Source organism: Coenobita brevimanus, chromosome 91, assembly GCF_032717465.1.
Source record: "Coenobita brevimanus isolate Jiangsu-jjx chromosome 91, ASM3271746v2, whole genome shotgun sequence".
NCBI classification, from domain to species: domain Eukaryota; kingdom Metazoa; phylum Arthropoda; class Malacostraca; order Decapoda; family Coenobitidae; genus Coenobita; species Coenobita brevimanus.
Window position 1 is genome coordinate 30,176,828 of NC_137044.1, and position 21,053 is coordinate 30,197,880.

Genomic DNA, 21,053 nt, shown 5'->3' on the forward strand with positions numbered 1-21,053 from the left:
AGGGCACAAGAAAGTGTCCTCCCTAGATGACGACACCCCGGAAGATGACACACCACCAACACACTACTCGGGAACAGACGACGACGACCAAGACAACCCCGCTCCTCAGCAGATGGATTTTTAGGCCCGCCCCCGCACCTCCCCACTGTGGCAGGGGCCACCTCACATAGCTACAAACCCCCAGTCTACAACAAGATTTGGCTGAACAGGGTCAAGGCACTATTACTGGTGGCTATGGGAGCAGCCAGATCGTGCCTCTACTCCCACTTCTACTCCCGCAACACCTCTGCATTCGGCCCCCTTCTCCCCACTTCAGCCAACCTCGTCGATGAGGAGGACGGCCCCCTGCCTATCTGTGGGGAAACACGGGCCCTTCAAACCAACACCCACCAACGAGTATCCACTAACCACCCATTCATCATATTCGACTCAACATGTGATCAATATGATGGATATCTCGGGCCGGACCTTCTCCAAAAACTCCACGCCACCATTGACTGCCATCAGCGCCGCCTCCACTTCAGTCCAGCCCGTCCCAACCAAGCATCAATCAACAAGAAAAAAAAAACCCATTGAAGAAAAATCAAGAACACCACCCCTCCCTCACCATGCAAACACACACAACCCCCAAACATTCACCTGCCCCAACCCACCTGTACATCTGACCCCAACCCTACCTCTCACAATGCCTCACTCCATCCCCCTCCATCAACACCCCGCACAACACATCATCTGGACCCCTGCCCATTTTTTCCTGCCACTATCGCCTCCTGAATCACCATTCCACCCCACCATGAAGCTTGGGTAAAACTGAACAAATCTTCAGGTACCTCCGTCCTCTTCTCACCATCCATCCCCACCGGACCACTCTCCTCCTGTTTAGTAAGCCCCACCTTCCTTCCCCCACATGCTCATGAAATCCGTATCGCCAACCTCGCCACAACCCCACTAACCCTACCAAGAGGACTCATCATCGGCGACACGAAAGAAGCTGAACCATGCCAAGCACCACCCCCCGACCATCCCACTCTCCCCAACCTACCATCACACCTATCCCCTTCCCAAACCAACAGCCTCCGAGAACTCCTCCTGGACTTTCAGGACCTATTCTCCTCCGGCCCAACCGACCTTGGCCACACTACCTATCTCAGCCATGAGATACACATGACCGGACCTCCAATTCGCCAACCATCTCGACGAAAAAACCCAAAGCAACGGGCAGAAGAAGACCGGCAGGTCCAGGATATGCACGATGCCGGCGTTATCTCCAACTCCACTAGCCCATGGTCCTCACCAGTTGTACTCGTATGGAAAAAAGATGGGACAATGCGCTTTTGCGTAGACTACCGCCGAGTCAACGACGTCACGATCAAAGATGCTATGCCCCTACCCCGAATCGGCGACTCACTTGACTCCTTACATGGATTGACCTGGTTCTCGACCCTAGACCTGCAATCGGGTTATTGGCAAGTCCCTGTACACCCCGATGACAAACACAAAACCGCCTTCTCAACATCAAATGGGAAGCATTATGAATTCAATGTTCTTCCCTTCGGACTCTGCAATGCCCCTGCCACATTCTCCCGCCTGATGGAGTCAGTCCTCAGCAGACTAACCTGGGAGATTTGTTTGGCATATCTGGACGACGTCATCGTTTTCACTCGTACCTGGGCCGACCACCTCCACCGCCTCAAACAAGTGTTCCACCGTATATGTCAGGCAGGACTAAAACTAAAACTAACAAAGTGCATCTTGGCCGAGAGATCTGTCTCTTTCCTGGGACACCTAATTAACGCTGAAGGCATCTCCCCAGACCCAGATAAACTACGTGCCATCGCCGACATTCCCCTACCTCGTGACGTGCATGAAACTAGAGCCTTCCTAGGCCTAACATCATACTACAGGCGGTTCGTCAAAGGATTTGCAGATATCGCCAAACCCCTACATGACCTAACAAAAAAAGGCGAGCCGTTCGTATGGACCGAACCAAGGAAAACTGCGTTTACCACCCTCAGGTCCAAGTTAACCTCTGCCCCAGTAGTCGCTTTCCCAGATTGCAACCTCCCATTCCACCTGCTCATCGCCATAGGGGCTGTCCTTGCACAAGTACAAGATGGCCGTGAACATATCGCTTGTGCCAGCCACACCCTAAATCCTGCAGAACAAAACTATGTGGCCACCAAACGTGAGTGCCTGGGAATCATCAGGTCCCTCGAATACTTCCGTTCCTACATCTCAGGCACCCATGTGATAGTCATTACAGACCACCAATCCCTACAATGGCTACGTCAATCAAACACCACCAACGCACAACTTGTACGATGGCGAGAGACACTCGAGGAGTATGATTTCGATATCTCATACCGACTAGGCAAACTTCACACAAACGCCGACGCCCTGTCCCGTCCACCAATCAATGCAATCTCGACAGAGCCAGACCTAGTCCAAATGTGTCACAACAAACAACGCCCTACCTGGATCCCACCGAACACATTCGCTAAAATCCACCCACATGACGAACACCTGTTCGATCCACATGGACACATTGTCCGAATCCCCACCACTGCCCATGATACCATGCTTCACCTCCATGCCCATAACGGTATCCACCTGGGAACTAAAAAACTCCTACAAGTCTTTACCGACATGTACTGGACTCCTAATCCATCCACCATCGCCAAGAACATTATACAATCCTGCTGAGCCTGTGCTTTAGGAAAGGACATCACCTGTACACCAGGCCCTTCAGGAAAATTAACAGCACAAAAACCGTGGCAACTACTTTCCTTAAACGTCATTGGCCCCCTCACACCCAAAACAGGGTACAAATACATAATCACATTCGTGGATGTATATTCAAAGTTTATCATTGCATGACCCTCCAAAGATCACAGTGCAGTATCAGTTGCCGATGCCCTCACCCGCCATGTCTTCCCATATTTTGGTATTCCCCAAGCACTGCACTCAGATAATGCCCCAGAATTTACGGGAAAAATCTGGGAAGAACTGGCGAACATATTTGGATACCACATCTCCCACTCATCCCCCTACTGGCCCCAGGGTAACATCATCTGCGAGAGAAGCCATCGCTCCCTTATGAACCAGGTCCGCACACGCATTATGCAAACAGGAAACGAAGACTGGCCTGCCCACATGAAGATTATCCAATGGGGTTTAAACACATGCCCACGAGAAGACGGGATAACTCCACATGAAAGAGTTTTTGAGGAATCGCCACTACTCCTACCACTCCGCCACCACCTACAGCCACCCACCCCACCCTCCACTACCGACCCTCTCCACCACCTCAAACGCCGCCTCCACCACCTACACTCTCAACAAGACCTGGCACCCGACATGACCCACTCCAACCCATAAAAACCTGGTCAGTCCGTAGTCGTTGCAAACCTGCCCACCCCCTCCAAAACCTCCCCCCGATTCAATGGACCCTTCAAAATTGTTCGAGTACCCAACCCATACCAAGTCATTATAGATCAACAGAGACAACACTGCACATACAGAAATCACCACGTGCGACCTTTCCACCCAACCACCACTAACCACCCACACGCCCGGCCTACTTGCACCCCTGCCCGCACACCTGTCCATCCCGACCTTTCTCAGAATTACCCCCCAAACTCCTACTCCTACTCCTTCTCACTCCCTCCCTCCAACTCACCAACAACCAGCCCACCCTCCGACACCCCACCACCACAGGCCGAGACCACCACCCCTTCACAACTCACAACTCACCTACCTAACACCTGTCCACCCACCACCTCCCAACCCACACCCCCCATGCCGCCCACATCACCACCACCACCCAAATACACCCCCCCTGAAAACCTCACCACTCACCACCCCACCACCTCCACACCCACCGCCCCCCTCCCCCTTGACCATTCTCATTATATGCGCCACACCGCGCCCCCAACCACCTCCCCTCCTAACCGCCGCACACCCTCACCACCACCACATGCACAACCACTATCGCCACCCACACCCACCATCTCTACCACCGCCACCAGATCAGGATGCCCCTCATGCCCACCATTGAGGTACACCCCAACACCTCCGCCCATCACACGCCCATCCCGGCACCCACCACCTCCACATACCCCCCCAAACACCTCCCTCATAACCCTCCCCATCCACCAAGAACGATGGAATCTTCCCAAGTCCCAATTCCCCAAAGGACAACGCTCCTCCCACTGAATCAGTCCCCATAAAACCACCAGCCTCCCGTCACTCTCCAGCATTCAACTTTCATCTCTCCACCAGGTACCATTCCCAGAGATGAAGGTGACAAGAGTGCATTGGCAACCCTACAATCGCCCACAGGCCAGAATCCGGAACACCCACCAGCTGCTCCAGGTCCTACGCCGGACCAACCATCCATCCTCCCTCCGGCTCACTCTCAACCCCCATCAGGAGCCCAACACCTTCACCACCCACTGGGCCAACCTCAACCAACACCTCACCCCAGCCCACCAGACATCCACCTCCACCACCTACCACCTCCAGTCACGGGATCGTGACTTCAACGACGCGGAGGGTGGTAATATGCCCGCCGTGCCCGCCGCCGGAACTCCCACCTCTCCACCCCCCACCCAACCACCGGGCCGCCACCGCACCACCACCCCAGGAGGACACAATGGTGAGGTTAGTGACCCCGTTCAAGAGGGTCACCAGGACATCACGATCCTGGGCCCTTGTTCCCCGCAATTGTCCCAACCCCAGGTGATCAGGGAAAAGAGACTACATTGCGGGCGGAGCAATGGTCGTCAGAATAGGGGTGGGACTGAACCAGTTTCAGTCCCAGGTAACACCGTATTGACGGCTTTGTTACACCCTCTAGGGCAGGAGGGCCAAGGCTACGGCCTTAAAAAGTGTGTAAAAGGGAAGGTGACCCCAGGCTCCGGCCTTAGTACACCAGAGAGAGAGAGTTGCCCCAGTGCATCCCTCTCTTGCTGTTCTCCCCTTCAGGAGCAACTAAACGCCAACAGTCTAGATACGCGGTGGGGAATGGACGGCCCAGTATGCCTGTCAGTTGTTCCTGATCGGATAGATCAGCTTCTGGCTACGGCCAGAGTACGGACCAGGGTAAAGAGCCCCTGCTACTGTACATGTAGCCCTTCCGTATTACAGGAGCAACATCACGTCAACGGTCCAGATACGCGGTGAGGGGACTTCCTAGTACGCCCTGCAGGCGTTCTCCGTACGGGTAGGCACTCAGCTCCGGATGGGGCACGTACCAGGGTAGAGAAGCCCCTGAAGGTAGTCTCAGTCCGTATTGGAGAGAGTGTGGCCTCCGTGCCCCTCACTCTGGCTTGTCTCCTACTACGGGAGCAGCACCACGCCGACGGTCCAGATACGCGGCGAAGGGATGGCCTAGTACGCCCTGCAGGTGTTCCTCGTATGCCGGGCAAGTCCACGGCTACAGCCAGAGTATGTAACAGGGGAAGGCTCCGGCCTCCAGACGTACTAGAGAGGACACAAGCGACGTGAGTCCTTCTCCAGCCTTTTTCCCTTCGGGGAGCCCTTCGTCACCACCCGGGAATATAGCCCCAGAGGAGATGCTAGAGTGGTGGCAAGGCCCGATATCGGGCTTACTGCCTATGCCCGGGAGTTCCTTGTTCCTGCCCGAGCCCCGTAGCAGACACTGCCGCAGCCCAGTCCTGACAGCGCCTCTCCCCCTTGGTGACCGCAGTTCTAGGACGCCCAGGCCAGACTCTCCAGTTCCTGACAAAGGCGATCCGGGCTCCCTCACTCCCCGGAGCCAAAAATGACAGGCCCGATTACTCCGGCTGTTTGGTCCCAGTCCCGAGGGCCACCTATCAGGTCGAGGCCCCCAGACCAGAGGGTCTCCCTGCATCCCACCGGTGCGGCCCTAATACGAGGGCCACCTCCCAGGTCAAGGCCCCCAGACAGGAGAGCCTCACTTCACCTAACCTACGAGTGCGACCTAGAGTGAACATTACCCAGGAGATAGAAAAACAGTGATTCACCCTCCCTTTGTGTCAAGAACAACTGGAGAAAAAGAACAGTGCACAGGACTAAGTGAAGAACAGAGTAGTCGATAGTAGCCCACAAGAACTCAGTGTTGACAGGGCAGAAAATGAACTTTGTGTAATTATCCCGGTCCACCCCCACGTAAGAGAGTTAGAGAGTTTTCTGTGAACACCTGAGGTAAGGGCGTGCAGACCAGTCAAAAGCCTAAGTGTAAGTGCCTCCGTGACAAGGTGACAACGTCAAGTGTCGCTATCCGCACCCTACCTCATTTATAGTAATATTCCCCATACAGACTCCCGATCTTGTTTATTCCTTATGTGAACAATTCTATTTATATATTGCCTCAAAGTGATGCATAAACAATACTGTAGATAATTCCCGATCTCCCTATATGAACATTGTAGTGTTTATTAAGTGTAACTCTATTTTGTGGTGCTAAGTATTAACTCTGTGTCTCTGTGCCCCTGTATCTCAAATATCATTCTACGTGTATTGTTACAGTTAGAATTAAGGTAATAGATGTGTTAAGGTATATTGCCTGGTTTTTATGTCCTGTTCCTTTGTTGGTGCTTTACTTCCGGTCTAGAAAGAGAACCCCGCTTTAGTAGCTAGTGATTTTACGACGAGAAGTCGCCTTAAAAACACCAGCATAACATATATAATATTCCCCCACCCCAACCACCCATATATATTGTCTCATATGCAGATGACATCACCACAACAAGCAAAAAAAAACCTGTAGACACAGCCTGTGCACTGCAACAGGACTACCTCAGCACACTGCAGACACAGCCTGTACACTGCAACAGGACTACCTTAACACACTGCAGACACAGCCTGTACACTGCAACAGGACTACCTCAACACACTGCAGACACAGCCTGTACACTGCAACAGGACTACCTCAACACACTGCAGACACAACCTGTACACTGCAACAGTACTACCTCAACACACTGCAGACACAGCCTGTACACTGCAACAGGACTACCTCAACACACTGCAGACACAGCCTGTACACTGCAACAGGACTACCTCAACACACTGCAGACACAGCCTGTACACTGCAAGAGGATTACCTCAACACACTGCAGACACAGCCTGTACACTGCAACAGGACTACCTCATCACACTGCAGGCACAGCCTGTACACTGCAACAGGACTACCTCAACACACTGCAGACACAGCCTGTACACTGCAACAGGACTACCTCAACACACTGCAGACACAGCCTGTACACTGCAAGAGGATTACCTCAACACACTGCAGACACAGCCTGTACACTGCAACAGGACTACCTCATCACACTGCAGGCACAGCCTGTACACTGCAACAGGACTACCTCAACACACTGCAGACACAGCCTGTACACTGCAACAGGACTACCTCAACACACTGCAGACACAGCCTGTACACTGCAACAGGACTACCTCAACACACTGCAGACACAGCCTGTACACTGCAACAGGACTACCTCATCACACTGCAGGCACAGCCTGTACACTGCAACAGGACTACCTCAACACACTGCAGACACAGCCTGTACACTGCAACTGGACTACCTCAACACACTGCAGACACAGCCTGTACACTGCAAGAGGACTACCTCAACACGCTGCAGACACAGCCTGTACACTGCAACAGTACTACCTTAAAGAATGCAGACACAGCCTGTACACTGCAACAGTACTACCTCAAACAATGCAGACACGGTCTGTACACTGCAACAGTACTACCTCAAACAATGCAGACTTCAGTTGAGGACAACAAGCTGAATATCGCCCCAGCTAAATCCACCACCACACTCATCACCAGCATTAAACATGAGCACACTGAGCACAAGTACTCCCCCCACATCGTTTTTAACAATGTACTTGTACCACACACAGTTCACTGTGATTCTTGGAGTGACATATAACATCGGACTCACCTTCAAGGACCATGTACAAGACAAGAGGCGGTACATCTCCAGACTCAATGCACTCAGGCCAAGTACAGAGTCAGACACCGGGCCACAAAAGGTAGCACTGTCCTTACTCTAAAAACAATACATTTGATCTGTGATGTCCAATGCCCCATCACTCCCCCCCCCCCCCGTCATTGGCTACCATCCTGTCTAACACCCAAGTATGGATCTCCCTTTCCAGTGGCGCCAATGGTTGACTCAGTGGCAGAAAAAACACAAGGCCATGGGTCTTCATCTTTTCCTTTGCACCTCCTCGTGGCTAGCAGCAAATTCAAGCAATAATCTCTTCTTACTACTCTATAGTCAAGATGTAGAGACGGCAGTTTTATGCCAAGTTAGAGTAAATAACGGTTATATAGCTCCACTCTCAAAGGCAGTGCCTAGGGCTCTGCATGCATTCCACAGCACTTTTTCGTGACTAGCGATGAATTCCATCATCTATCACTATATCTATCTGTCTATCTATCTATCTATATCTATCTATCTATCTATCTATCTATATAATATATATATATATATATATATATATATATATATATATATATATATATATATATATTAAAATGCCCGCCGTGCCTGCCGCAGGACCTCCCACCTCACCACCCCCCACACCCCCACCGAGCTGCCACCCCACCACCACCCCAGGAGGACACACCGGTGAGGTTAGTAGTCCCAGGCAAGAGAGTCATCTGGGCATCCCGACCCCGAACCCCTATTCCCCGCAAGTGCCCCAACCCCAGGCGTTCAGGAAACTGAACTACTGTGCGGGCGGGGTAGTGACTGTCAGACCAGGGGTGGGACTGAAAAGAGGTCAGTCCCAGGTAACACCGTATTGACGATCTTGTTACACCCCCTAGGGCAGGAAGAGGCCCAAGGCTACGGCCAAAAGAGAGAAAAAGAGATAGACACAGGCTATGGCCTGACAGAACGTGTAAAGGGGAAGGTGACCCCAGGCTCCGGCCTTAACACGCTGAGGAGAGAGAGTTGCCTGTGTGCATCCCTCTCCAGTTGTTCTTTGGCTACGGCCAGAATACGGTCCAGGGTAGAGAGACCCTGCTACCGTACGTGTAGCGCTACCCAATTACGGAAGCAGTGTCCCGGGGTCGGTATCTTGCCGCAACGGACGGGTGAACCTGTTCATCTGTTAGTCGCTTTCCGTACGGGCAGACACTCAGTTTCGGCTGGGGCACATACCAGGGTGGAGAATTCCCTGACGGTAGGATCTGTCCGTATTGGAGAGAGTGCGACTCCTGAGCCCCTCACTCTGGCTTGTCTCCTACTGCGGGAGGAACACCACGCCGGAGGGACCTTGCCACGGCGAAAGGGCGACCTCGATCACCCTATAGGTGTCCCCCGCACGCCGGGCAAGTTCACGGCTTCAGCCAAAGTGCACGATAGGGGAAGTAGAGCCCCGACTCAGACCTATGGACACACTCAGGGAACCACGAAGAGCGTGAGTCTCCCTTTAGCCTCTTTCCCTTCGGGGAGCCCTTCGTCGCCATCCAGGCTTCTAGGCCAGGAGGAGGCACTAGAGTGGTGGCAAGGCCCGATAACGGACTTACCGCCCACACCTGGGAGTTCTTTAGCCCTGTCGGAGCCCTACAGGAGACGCTGCCGCAGCCCAGCCCTGACGGTGCCTCTCCCCCTGAGCACCCGCAGTCCCAGGACGCCCAGGCCCTCCACCGCCGTCTACAACGACGGAGATCTAGGCTCCCTCACTCCCCAGAAGCAGAGGAAGCAGGCCCGACTACTCTGGCTGTTCGGCCCTAGCCCCGAGGGCCCCCGATCAGGTCGAGGACCCCAGACCACAGGGCCTCCCTGCACCCCACCAGCGCGGCCCTGGGAAGGAGCCGCCCCTCAGGTCGAGGCCCCAGACAAGGGAGCCTCCCTGACAGTAAGTACCAGTGATTTAATAACCCAGGAAACAAGGGTAAGGCAGCGACAGTGACAGTGACCCAGAGTACAGTGACAGTGATCCAAAGTACAGTGACAGTGTTTTATAAAAGATATATTAAACAGTGGTATAAGAGAAATTCGTGTAACCAGGGTACGAAGTGTAAAGTGTTAAATAACTCAGTCCCCCCCTACATCAAGGAACCAGGGAGTTTTCTGTGGAACTAGAGGTAGGTGCGCGAGTGAGCCGAAAGGCAAGTGATGTGCCCCCGTGACTTGGTGACAGTGTCGAGTGTTGCCATCCGCGCCCTACCTCTATTATAGTAATATCTCTGACACAGACTCCCAATCGCAGTGATCCAAAGTGAAACTCCCCAATTTATTATTATCTACAAGTAACATAATAATTAATTCAAACTAACAATCACAGTGAGGTAAAATTCCATTCAAGTAACAGTAAAGAATATCCACGACTGCTCTGTGCCACGTGTTAATATATATTCGATTAGTCTATGCAGATGAGTGTAATATTGTATCTCTGTTCTCCTATGTACTAAATATCGTTGTATGTACACTGTAATGAGTAGAACTTAATCAATAGAGGTGATACGGTGTACTGTCTCTTTTTATGCCCTGTTCCTTTGTTAGTGCATTACATCCGGTCAAGTAAAAGGACCCTGTTCTAGTGCTCGTGTTTTTACGACGAGAAGTCGCCTTAAAAACACAGCATTACACTGGTGGCAAGCGGTGGTTCTAGATCCGAGTAATGCATGGAGGAACGCAAAAGGGAACTTACAATGGCAGCCAAACCACACATCCAATTGCCGAGGTTCAACCTGGACCAGTGCGACATAGACGTATATTTGGACATGGTCAAACCCCTCCTGGACATAGGGTTCAACTCAGACAGAGAAAAGATAGCTGTCACACTACCTAACCTGGGTAAAATAATCACTAGTGTCGCACCAAAAATCGTCCCAGAACTGTCATGGGACCAATTCTCACAAATGGTGAGACAGGCATTCACGCCATCAATAGGCCGAGTTGTCGCTCTCTCTCAACTCGACGCCCTCACCTACGACGGAAACCTGGATGACACATTCACCCAGGCTAGGCGCCTCGTCAGCACTGCCTATCCTGAGGCACCACCAAATGCCTGGGATATCCATACATTCAATGCTCTATTGAGGATCCTCCCCAGCATAGTCAGGGAGCATTTCTCAATCTACGACCTGTCAGGGGACATGGAAAATGACCTACAACTCGTCTGACATCTGCTCGCCGCCCACCCCACACCACAGCCACTCCACGCGGTGACACGTTTTCCTACAAGGCAACACCCCCCTTCCAAACCTAAGCTGCTGCCTCACCAGCCAACTACTGAGCCGCCCCCCACAGTCCCTAGAGCTTACCCGCAGAAGAAGCGACCAAACCCCAGGGAACAAGGAAACCTCATCACTATTAACCCCTGGGAATTCACGGCTTGCAGCCGCACCTGCCCTCTACACGACATTAGGGAACAGCTCAAAGCTAGCAGGCGCAGAAGCTTTCAACAAGGGCGCAAGAAAGTCTCCTCCTTAGACGACGACGCCCAGGAAGACGACGCACCGCCGCACGCTCTCTCGGGAACAGACGACGATGACCAAGAAGAACCCACTCCACAACAGATGGATTTTTAGGCCCGCCCCCGCACCTCCCCACGGTGGCTGGGGCCACCTCACAGAACTACAGACCCCCAGTTTATGACAAGATTTGGCTAAACGGGGTCAAGGCACGTCTACTAGTGGATACGGGAGCAGCCAGATCGTGCCTCTACTCCCACTTCTACTCCTGCCACATGGGTGCATTCGGCCCCCTCTTCCCCACCTCAGCCAACCTCGTCGACGCGGGGGACGGCTCCCTGCCTATCCGTGGGGAAACTCGGGCCCTCAGACCCACACCCATCAGCAAATATCCACTAGCCACCCATTCATCATATTCGACTCAACATGTAGTCAATATGATGGATATTTAGGGCTGGACCTTCTCCAGAAATTACACGCCACCATTGATTGCCATCAACGCCGCCTCCACTTCAATCCAGCCCACCACAACCAACCAGCAGTCAAGAAGAAGGAAAAAAAAAAAAAATCGAAGGCACAACAAGAACACCCACCCCCACACACTACCATCAGACACTCACCTGTCCCATACCACAGACACACCTAAACCCAACCCAGCCCCTCACACCACTAGACTCCCATCACCACCACCCACCACTCATCATCTGCATCCCTCCCCATCTTTTCCTGCCACTGTCGCCTCCTCTATCACCATTCCACCACACCATGAAGCTTGGGTAAAACTGAACAAACCTTCAGGTACCTCCGTTCTCTTCTCACCATCCATCCCCACCGGACCACTCTCTTCCTGTCTAGTAAGCCCCACCTTCCTCCCCCCACATGCCCAAGAAATCCGTATCGCCAACCTCGCTACTACACCACTAACCTTACCAAGAGGACTCATCATCGGCGATACTGAAGAAGCCGAACCATGCCAAACGCCACCCCCAGACCCACCCATTCTCCCCACCCTACCATCACACCTATCCCCGACCCAAACCAACAGCCTCCGACAACTCCTCCTGGATTTTCAAGACCTATTCTCCTCAGGCCCGACCGACCTTGGCCATACCACCTATCTCAGCCATGAGATACACACGACAGGACCTCCAATTCGCCAACCATCACGACGGAAAAATCCTAAGCAACAAGAGGAAGAAGACCGGCAGGTCCAGGACATGCTAGATGCCGGCGTAATCTCCAACTCTACTAGCCCATGGTCCTCTCCGGTGGTACTCGTAAGAAAAAAAGACGGGACAATGCGTTTCTGCGTTGACTATTGCCGAGTAAATGATGTCAATCAAAGACGCCACTCCCCTGCCACGCATCGACGACTCACTTGACTTGTTACATGGCTCGACATGGTTCTCCACCTTAGACCTGCAGTCAGGTTACTGGCAAGTCCCTGTGCATCCCGACGACAAACACAAAACCGCCTTCTCCACATCGAATGGCAAACATCACGAATTCAATGTCCTCCCTTTCGGACTCTGCAACGCCCCTGCCACATTCTCCCATTTAATGGAGTCCGTCCTTAGCGGTTTAACTTGGGAGACTTGCTTAGCATACCTCGACGACGTCATTGTCTTCAGTCGTACATGGACCGACGACCTTCACCGCCTCAAGCAAGTGTTTCACCGCATACGCCAAGCAGGACTTAAACTGAAACCAACGAAGTGCGTATTGGCAGAGATCAGTGTCTTTCCTGGGACACCTCATTAATGCCGAGGGCATCTCACCAGACCCAGATAAGCTTCGAGCCATCGCAGACATCCCACTACCCCGTGACGTGCACGAAGTCAGAGCCTTCCTGGGGTTAACATCGTACTACAGGCGATTCGTCAAAGGATTCGCTGACATCGCAAAACCCCTTCACAAACTAACAAAAAAAAGGTGAGCCTTTTCTGTGGACCGAGACAAGACAAACGGCCTTTACCACCGTTTCGTTTTCGTTTTCGTTTTTAAAGGCTCCAACATGCTTGCATGTGTCGGCCTTGGTCACCTAATGGCGGCTCTCCACGCTGCACGATCCATTGCAGCCTCCCTGTTCAGTCCCTTAACCCTAAGGTCACACTTAATGACCTCGTCCCATGTCTTTCTCGGTCTACCCCTCATAACCCCACCCCCAATATTAACACTTCTCACCTTCCTCACCCAATTATCATCCCCCATCCTCTCCACATGTCCAAACCACCTCAATCTACCTCTCCTCATCACAACACCAATACACTCCAGTCCCATCCTACCTCTCAACTCTTCCATTGTAAACCCAGCCCCTCCAGGCCTTGGACACAGGGACGCACTGCACATCCACCTAATCAAATCAAAATTAACCACCGCCCCAGTAGTCGCGTTCCCAGACTACAACCTCCCATTCCGCCTGTATACTGATGTGTCCCTCATCGCCATAGGAGCTGTCCTTGCGCAGGTACAAAATGGGAGAGAACACATCATCACCTGTGCCAGTTGCACCCTTAACACGGCAGAGCGGAACTACGCGGCCACAAAGCGTGAGTGCCTAGGGATCATCTGGTCCCTAGAATATTTCAAGTCCTACATCTCAGGCACCCACGTAGTAGTCATTACGGATCACCAATCCCTACAGTGGCTACGGCAGTCAAACACAATCAATGCCCAACTGATACGCTGGCGAGAAACCCTCGAAGAATATGACTTTGAAATTGCATACCGACCAGGCAAGCTACACACCAAAGCCGATGCCCTATCCCGTCTCCCAGTCAACGCCATCAAGACAGAACCCGACCTGGTTCAAATGTGGATTAATAAACAACGCCCAACTTGGATTCCACAGACCACATTCACCAAACTCCACCCACATGGCGAACATCTCTTTGACCCGAACGGACACATTGTCCTCAGCCCAGCTACGGCCCACAACACCATGCTCCACCTCCATGCCCACAACGGCATCCACCTGGGAACGAAGAAGCTGCTACAAATCTTTAACGATATGTACTGGACCCCAAACCCATCCACCATCGCAAAGATCATACAATCATGCCGAGCATGCGTCCTTGGGAAAGACATCACCTGAACACCAGGCCCTACAGGAAAAGTCACAGCACAAAAACCGTGGCAACTACTCTCCCTAGACGTCGTCGGCCCCCTTACACCAAAAGCAGGCTACAAGTACATAATTACCTTCGTGGATGCATATTCTAAGTTCATCATCGCCTGCCCCGCCAAGGATCACACTGCACTGTCAGTCGCCGACGCCCTCACCCGACATGTTTTCCCTTATTTTGGGATTCCACAGGCCCTTCATTCGGATAATGCTCCAGAATTTACGGAAAAAATCTGGGAAGAACTAGCCAGCATATTCGGATACAACATCTCTCACTCATCCCCCTACTGGCCCCAAGGCAACAGCGTATGCGAGAGAAGCCATCGCTCCCTTATGAATCAGGTCCGCACACGCATTATGCAAACGAGGAATGAAGACTGGCCTGCACACGTCAAGATCATACAATGGGGGTTAAATACGTGCCCAAGAGAAGATGGAATAACCCCGCACGAGAGAGTGTTCGGGGAACCACCCCTACTCCTGCCACTCCGCCACCACCTACAACCGCCCACTCCACTCTCCACCACCGACCCTCTCCACCACCTCAAACGCCGCCTCCACCACCTACACTCAAAACAAGATCTAGCACCTGACACAACCCACTCCAACCCATACACACCTGGCCAATCTTTTGTGGTTGCAAACCTCCCTACCCCACCGAAGACCTCCCCCCGATTCAACGGACCTTACAAAATTGTGCAAGTACCTAACCCATACCAAGTCACCGTGGATCAACAGGGGCAACACCGCACATATAGAAACAGCCACGTGCGCCCCTTCAACCCACCCGACACCACCCACCCCCGCACTAAGCCTACCTCCACCCCGGCCTGCACACCTGGCCACCCTGACCTTCCTCAACATCACTCCCCAGACTCCTACTACTACTCCTTCTCACCCCCCTCCTCAAACTCTCCAGCTACCAGCCCTCCCCCCAATACACCATCACCACAACCTCATACCACCACCACTACTTCACAACCAGACATTCACCCACCGAACACCCCTCCACCCACCACCGCTCAACCCACCCCACCCAGGCCGCCCTCGTCACCACAACCGCCCACCTCCCCCGAGAATCACGCCACCCCCACATCAACCACCGCCCTCCCTCATGACCACTCCCATTATACACGCCACACCGCACCACCAACCATCCCCCCACCTCACCACCGTACACCCTCACCGCCACCACGCACTCAACCATCCTCACCACCCACACCCACCATAACCACGACCACACCAGATCAGGACGACTCTCACGCCCACCCACAAGATACACCCCGACACCTCCACCCAGCACACACCTACCCCAAAATCCACCATCCCCACCCACCCCCAACACCTCCCCCATCACCCTACCCCTCCACCAAGCACATTAGAACTTTCCCAACTCCCAATTCCCCAAAGGACAACGCTCCTCCCACCACATTAGCCCAAATAAAAGCACCAATCGGTAGAGAGGTGGCTCAATCGGTAGAGAGGTGGATTGCAGTCCTACCGGACCCAGGTTCAAATCCAGCTGGGGCAGGGAACAGTTTAAGGATTTGAATTTCATATAATCAGGCTTTACTGATCTACCAGAAGACCCGCCGACATGTCGTAAAAATACCCCCGCTAATACCAATACACCAGTCCTGTATGAGACAGCCCTAGCATGTATTCAGTATGGATGGTGGGTGTTAGCGCCGAAGTGGTGACATGCAGAGGTGTGCGGTACGTAGGAGGACTACTGGGCCTTGAAAGCAGGCTGTGAAGCCTATGCCCAGAGTCGGTCACATAAAAAAAAAAAAAAAAAAAAAATCACTCTCCAGCATTCAAATTTCATCTCCCCACCAGGCACCATTCCCCGAGATGAAGGTGACAAAGGTCCGATGGCAACCTTACAACCACCCACCAACCAGAATCAGAGGCACCGACCACCTGCTACGCCTCCTACGGTGGACCAACCAGCCGTCCTCCTTCCACTTCACACTCAGCCCCCACCAGGAGCCCAAACAATTCACCACGCACTGGGTTAGCTTCACCCAACACCTTACCCCGGCCTACCAGACAGCCACCTCCACCACCTACCACCTCCAGTCACGGGGCCGTGACTTCAACGACGCAGAGGGTGGTAAAATGCCCGCTGTGCCCGCCGCAGGACCTCCCACCTCACCACCCCCCACACCACCACCGAGCCGCCACCCCACCACCACCCCAGGAGGACACACTTGTGAGGTTAGTAGTTCCGGGCAAGAGGGTCATCGGGGCATCCCGACCCCGAGCCCCTATTCCCCGCAAGTGCCCCAACCCCAGGCGTTCAGGCAAACTGAACTACTGTGCAGGCGGGGTAGTGACCGTCAGACCAGGGGTGGGACTGAAAAGAGGTCAGTCCCAGGTAACACCGTATTGACGGTCTTGTTACACCCTCTAGGGCAGGAAGAGGCCCAAGGGCAGGAAGAGGCCCAAGGCTACGGCCAAAAGAGAGAAAGAGAGATAGACACAGGCTACGGCCTGACAGAGTGTGTAAAGGGGAAGGTGACCCCAGGCTCCGGCCTTAACACGCTGAAGAGAGAGAGTTGCCTGTGTGCATCCCTCTCCAGTTGTTCTTTGGCTACGGCCAGAATACGGTCCAGGGTAGAGAGACCCTGCTACCATACGTGAAGCGCTACCCAATTATGGAAGCGGCGTCCCGGGGTCGGTATCTTGCCGCAACGGACGGGTGAACCTGTTCATCTGTTAGTCGCTTTCCGTACGGGCAGACACTCAGTTTCGGCTGGGGCACGTACCAGGGTGGAGAATTCCCTGACGGTAGGATCTGTCCATATTGGAGAGAGTGCGGCTCCTGAGCCCCTCACTCCGGCTTGTCTCCTACTGCGGGAGGAACACCACGCCGGCAGGACCTTGCCACGGCGAAAGGGCGACCTCGATCACCCTATAAATGTCCCCCGCACGCCGGGCAAGTTCACGGCTTCAGCCAAAGTGCACGATAGGGGAAGTAGAGCCCCGACTCAGACCTATGGACACACTCAGGGAACCACGAAGAGCGTGAGTCTCCCTTTAGCCTCTTTCCCTTCGGGGAGCCCTTCGTCGCCATCCAGGCTTCTAGGCCAGGAGGAGGCACTAGAGTGGTGGCAAGGCCCAATAACGGACTTACCGCCCACACCTGGGAGTTCTTTAGCCCTGTCGGAGCCCTACAGGAGACGCTGCCGCAGCCCAGCCTTGACGGTGCCTCTACCCCTGAGCACCCGCAGTCCCAGGACGCCCAGGCCCTCCACCGCAGTCTACAACGACGGAGATCTAGGCTCCCTCACTCCCCGGAAGCAGAGGAAGCAGGCCCGACTACTCCGGCTGTTCGGCCCTAGCCCCGAGGGCCCCCGATCAGGTCGAGGCCCCCAGACCACAGGGCCTCCCTGCACCCCACCAGCACGGCCCTAGGAAGGAGCCACCCCTCAGGTCGAGGCCCCAGACAAGGGAGCCTCCCTGACAGTAAGTACCAGTGATTTAATAACCCAGGAAACAAGGGTAAGGCAGTGATAGTGACAGTGACCCAGAGTACAGTGACAGTGATCCAAAGTACAGTGACAGTGTTTTATAAAAGATATATTAAACAGTGGCATAACAGAAATTCGTGTAACCAGGGTACGAAGTGTAAAGTGGTAAATAACTCAGTCCCCCCCTACATCAAGGAACCAGGGAGTTTTCTGTGGAACTAGAGGTAGGTGCGCAAGTGAGCCGAAAGGCAAGTGAGGTGGTGGTGGTGGGATATTCGCCCCGGCCCATAGGCCGAGGCACAGGCAAACTGGAGCCCGTTAGGGGTCATGCCAAAATGGCATAGACAGACTAACGAGGAGGCGGGTATCGGGTTACCACCCGTATCAAAGTGGGGAGAGGGATCCCCGCAATCACAGCAGGGGCGTCCCGCAGGTCCTCCCCGGACCAAACAAAAGTGTGGGCCAAGCAGGATCGGAAGGCATGCGTCACCGGACACCGCAGGACATAATGTAGGAGAGGCTCCTCCTCCAACTCCAGACAAAAGTCGCACGGGTCCGTCCGGGCTAGAGCTGTCTGCCTGTAGCACAGGAAACCCAGACGCAACCGACGAATGTGGACCAGGACGGCATTGGGAACATCAGGCAGTGGTGGCAGAGGCTCACAGCAGGTAGCCGCCGCGTACCAAGTAGCAGAATGAGAGCCTTCTGCCACACAAACCTGATGCTCCTCCCGGGCCCACCGCATGACAGTGGACCTGAGCGGCTGAAGGATCTGATGCGTCCCACTCGGGAGGACAAAAGACACCTCCCGGAGCGAGCACGCCAGCTGCGCCGCCTGATCCACATGCTCATTACCTTCGAGTCCTACATGGCCTGGTACCCAGTGGAGGGTCACCGACCCCCCAGCACTGACAACTCTGGCCGCACATACATAAATTGAGGATAGGAGGAGGGGGTTGTCCCCCAGGGATCCGGAATGGACAGCCTGAATCGCTGAAAGTGAGTCAGAATGTACCACCACGTGGGTGGAGGCATGCTGGCTTGCATGCCGCAGTGCCCCCAATATGGCCACAAGCTCCGTCTGAAAGACAGACACACCCTGTGTGACGCGCCACGATACCACCGCAGCCCCGCATATGAAAGCTGCCCCCGCAGCCCCGTCGGCAGAGACCGAGCCATAGGTATAGTAGTCTGCGGATGCTGGGCGCCGCAGAGCGTCTATCCGCGCCAAGGCCTCCCGCCGAAGGAGAGCAGGGACAGCGTTTCGCCCTCCGCCAGCATTCGGAACGACGACTTGAATAGGCGGAGACGTCCAGGGCGGTGGCTCAGTGTAGCCCACACAGGGTGTGTCAGGCTCCTCACAAATACCAGTGGCATCTCCCAGCTCATGCAGCGCGGCAACCAACCCACGGACCCAGTCCCTGTGCAGGCAAGGATCAGGCGGCCGCAAAAGAAGCCGCTTAAACAGGGCCGAGACCGGGAGCTGGGGCCTATGCTGCACAAGCTGCAAGATGACCGCAGCAGCGCGGAGCACGACCCTACCCCGAAGCAAGGGGAGGCCGCACTCCAGACGGAGATTGACTAGACGTGTCCACAAGGGGGCATGAAGCATTATCCTCATTGCGTCATTCTGAACCACTTTCAGCGAGGCGGCTATCTGAGGGGCCAAGCCTGTCATGCAGATAGCACTGAAGTCAATGACCGACCGGATGGCATGAATATAGAAGGTTCTGAGGACCTCAAAAGAGGCCCCCAGGCTCTTCCGGGAAAGGAAGCGGAGAGCCGCCATCCGAGATCGAGCCCTCTCCCTCATGTATCTAACATGACAGGCGAATTTCAGCCTCGAGTCCATCCAGACCCCCAGGTATTTGTGGGTCGTCACACAGGCTAGAGGGTGTCCTCCCAACAGCATCGGGAAGGCCGGCGGGCTGAGGGCAAAAGGCATATAGCGGGTCTTCGCCATATTTACCTTCAGCCCCAGCTCCGCCGACCATCGATAGAGCTGCGAGAGGGCCTCATTGGCCTGTGTGTAGCAGTCTCTCCTTGAAAAGACTAGAACCAGGTCGTCCGCATAAGCAAGGAGCGTGACCCCCCGGCCATACTCCACATCCAACAACCCTTCAATGAGAATGTTGAAAAGGATAGGGCTCAGCACACTACCCTGCAGCGTGCCATTTGGATGGGAGTATGCCGGGGAAAAACTACCTTGAAAGCGGACGCTGGCAGCCCTGTCAAGGAAGAAATCCTGGACCCACGATAGCAGCCTGCCTCTGATCCCTCGAGCCACAAGGGCGCTCACGATGACTAACGGATTAGCCAGCTCGAACGCCTTCTCGAGATCAAGAAAGACAGCCATTCCCACTCGACCCCGAAGCTCCCCGAGGAATGATGCCAGACATTGTGCAGCATTACGTTTCCGGTGATATGCAAAAATCCTCGGGTGTAACGGCCCCAGACGCCACGACAGCCGCACCTGCACCACCCTCTCAGCTGTCTTGCCAATACAACTGAGGAGGGAGATGGGGCGCATGGCACCTGGGTCGTTTGGCTTCGGGATGGGGTGGATAACAGCCGTCTTCCATGACCGCGGCAAACGCCCCTCAGACCAGGAGAGATTGAGCAGATCCAGCAACCACGCCTTACCACAATCCCCCGCATGAGCAAGGATGGAATACGTAAGGCCGTCGAGGCCAGGAGCAGTGTCGGCCCTGCGCCGCAGAGCCGCCAGGAGCTCGCCCACCGTGATGGGGCAGTCAGCCTCATCAGGTTGGGAGCAAGCCTCCCGGACAGCCGCAGCACGAGAGTCCAACAACCCCTCCAGAGTGGCCCCGACGGACCGCGGGAGATTGTGGGAAGCAGAGCGATCCGCAAAGTGCTTAGCCAATCAGTCAGCCTCTGAGACCGGGTCAGGGTGTGAAGGCGGACGAGAGGGGCGAGGGTTGGTGAAGGACCGCAGCCTCCTCCACATCTCTCGGAGACCGGTGTGAGCGCCCAGAGTCCGGCACCACCGAACCAACGC

The 21,053-nt window shown here is 54.3% G+C and overlaps 1 protein-coding gene across 1 annotated transcript; it reads right to left on the reverse strand.

The window, feature by feature from the left end:
• Nucleotides 1-18,383: 18,383 nt before the first annotated feature.
• LOC145411933 (uncharacterized) lies at nt 18,384-20,564 on the reverse strand. Its single transcript, XM_080281902.1, has one exon. It carries the CDS (start codon nt 20,562-20,564, stop codon nt 18,384-18,386), a length of 2,181 nt encoding a protein of 726 aa, XP_080138028.1.
• Nucleotides 20,565-21,053: the final 489 nt, after the last annotated feature.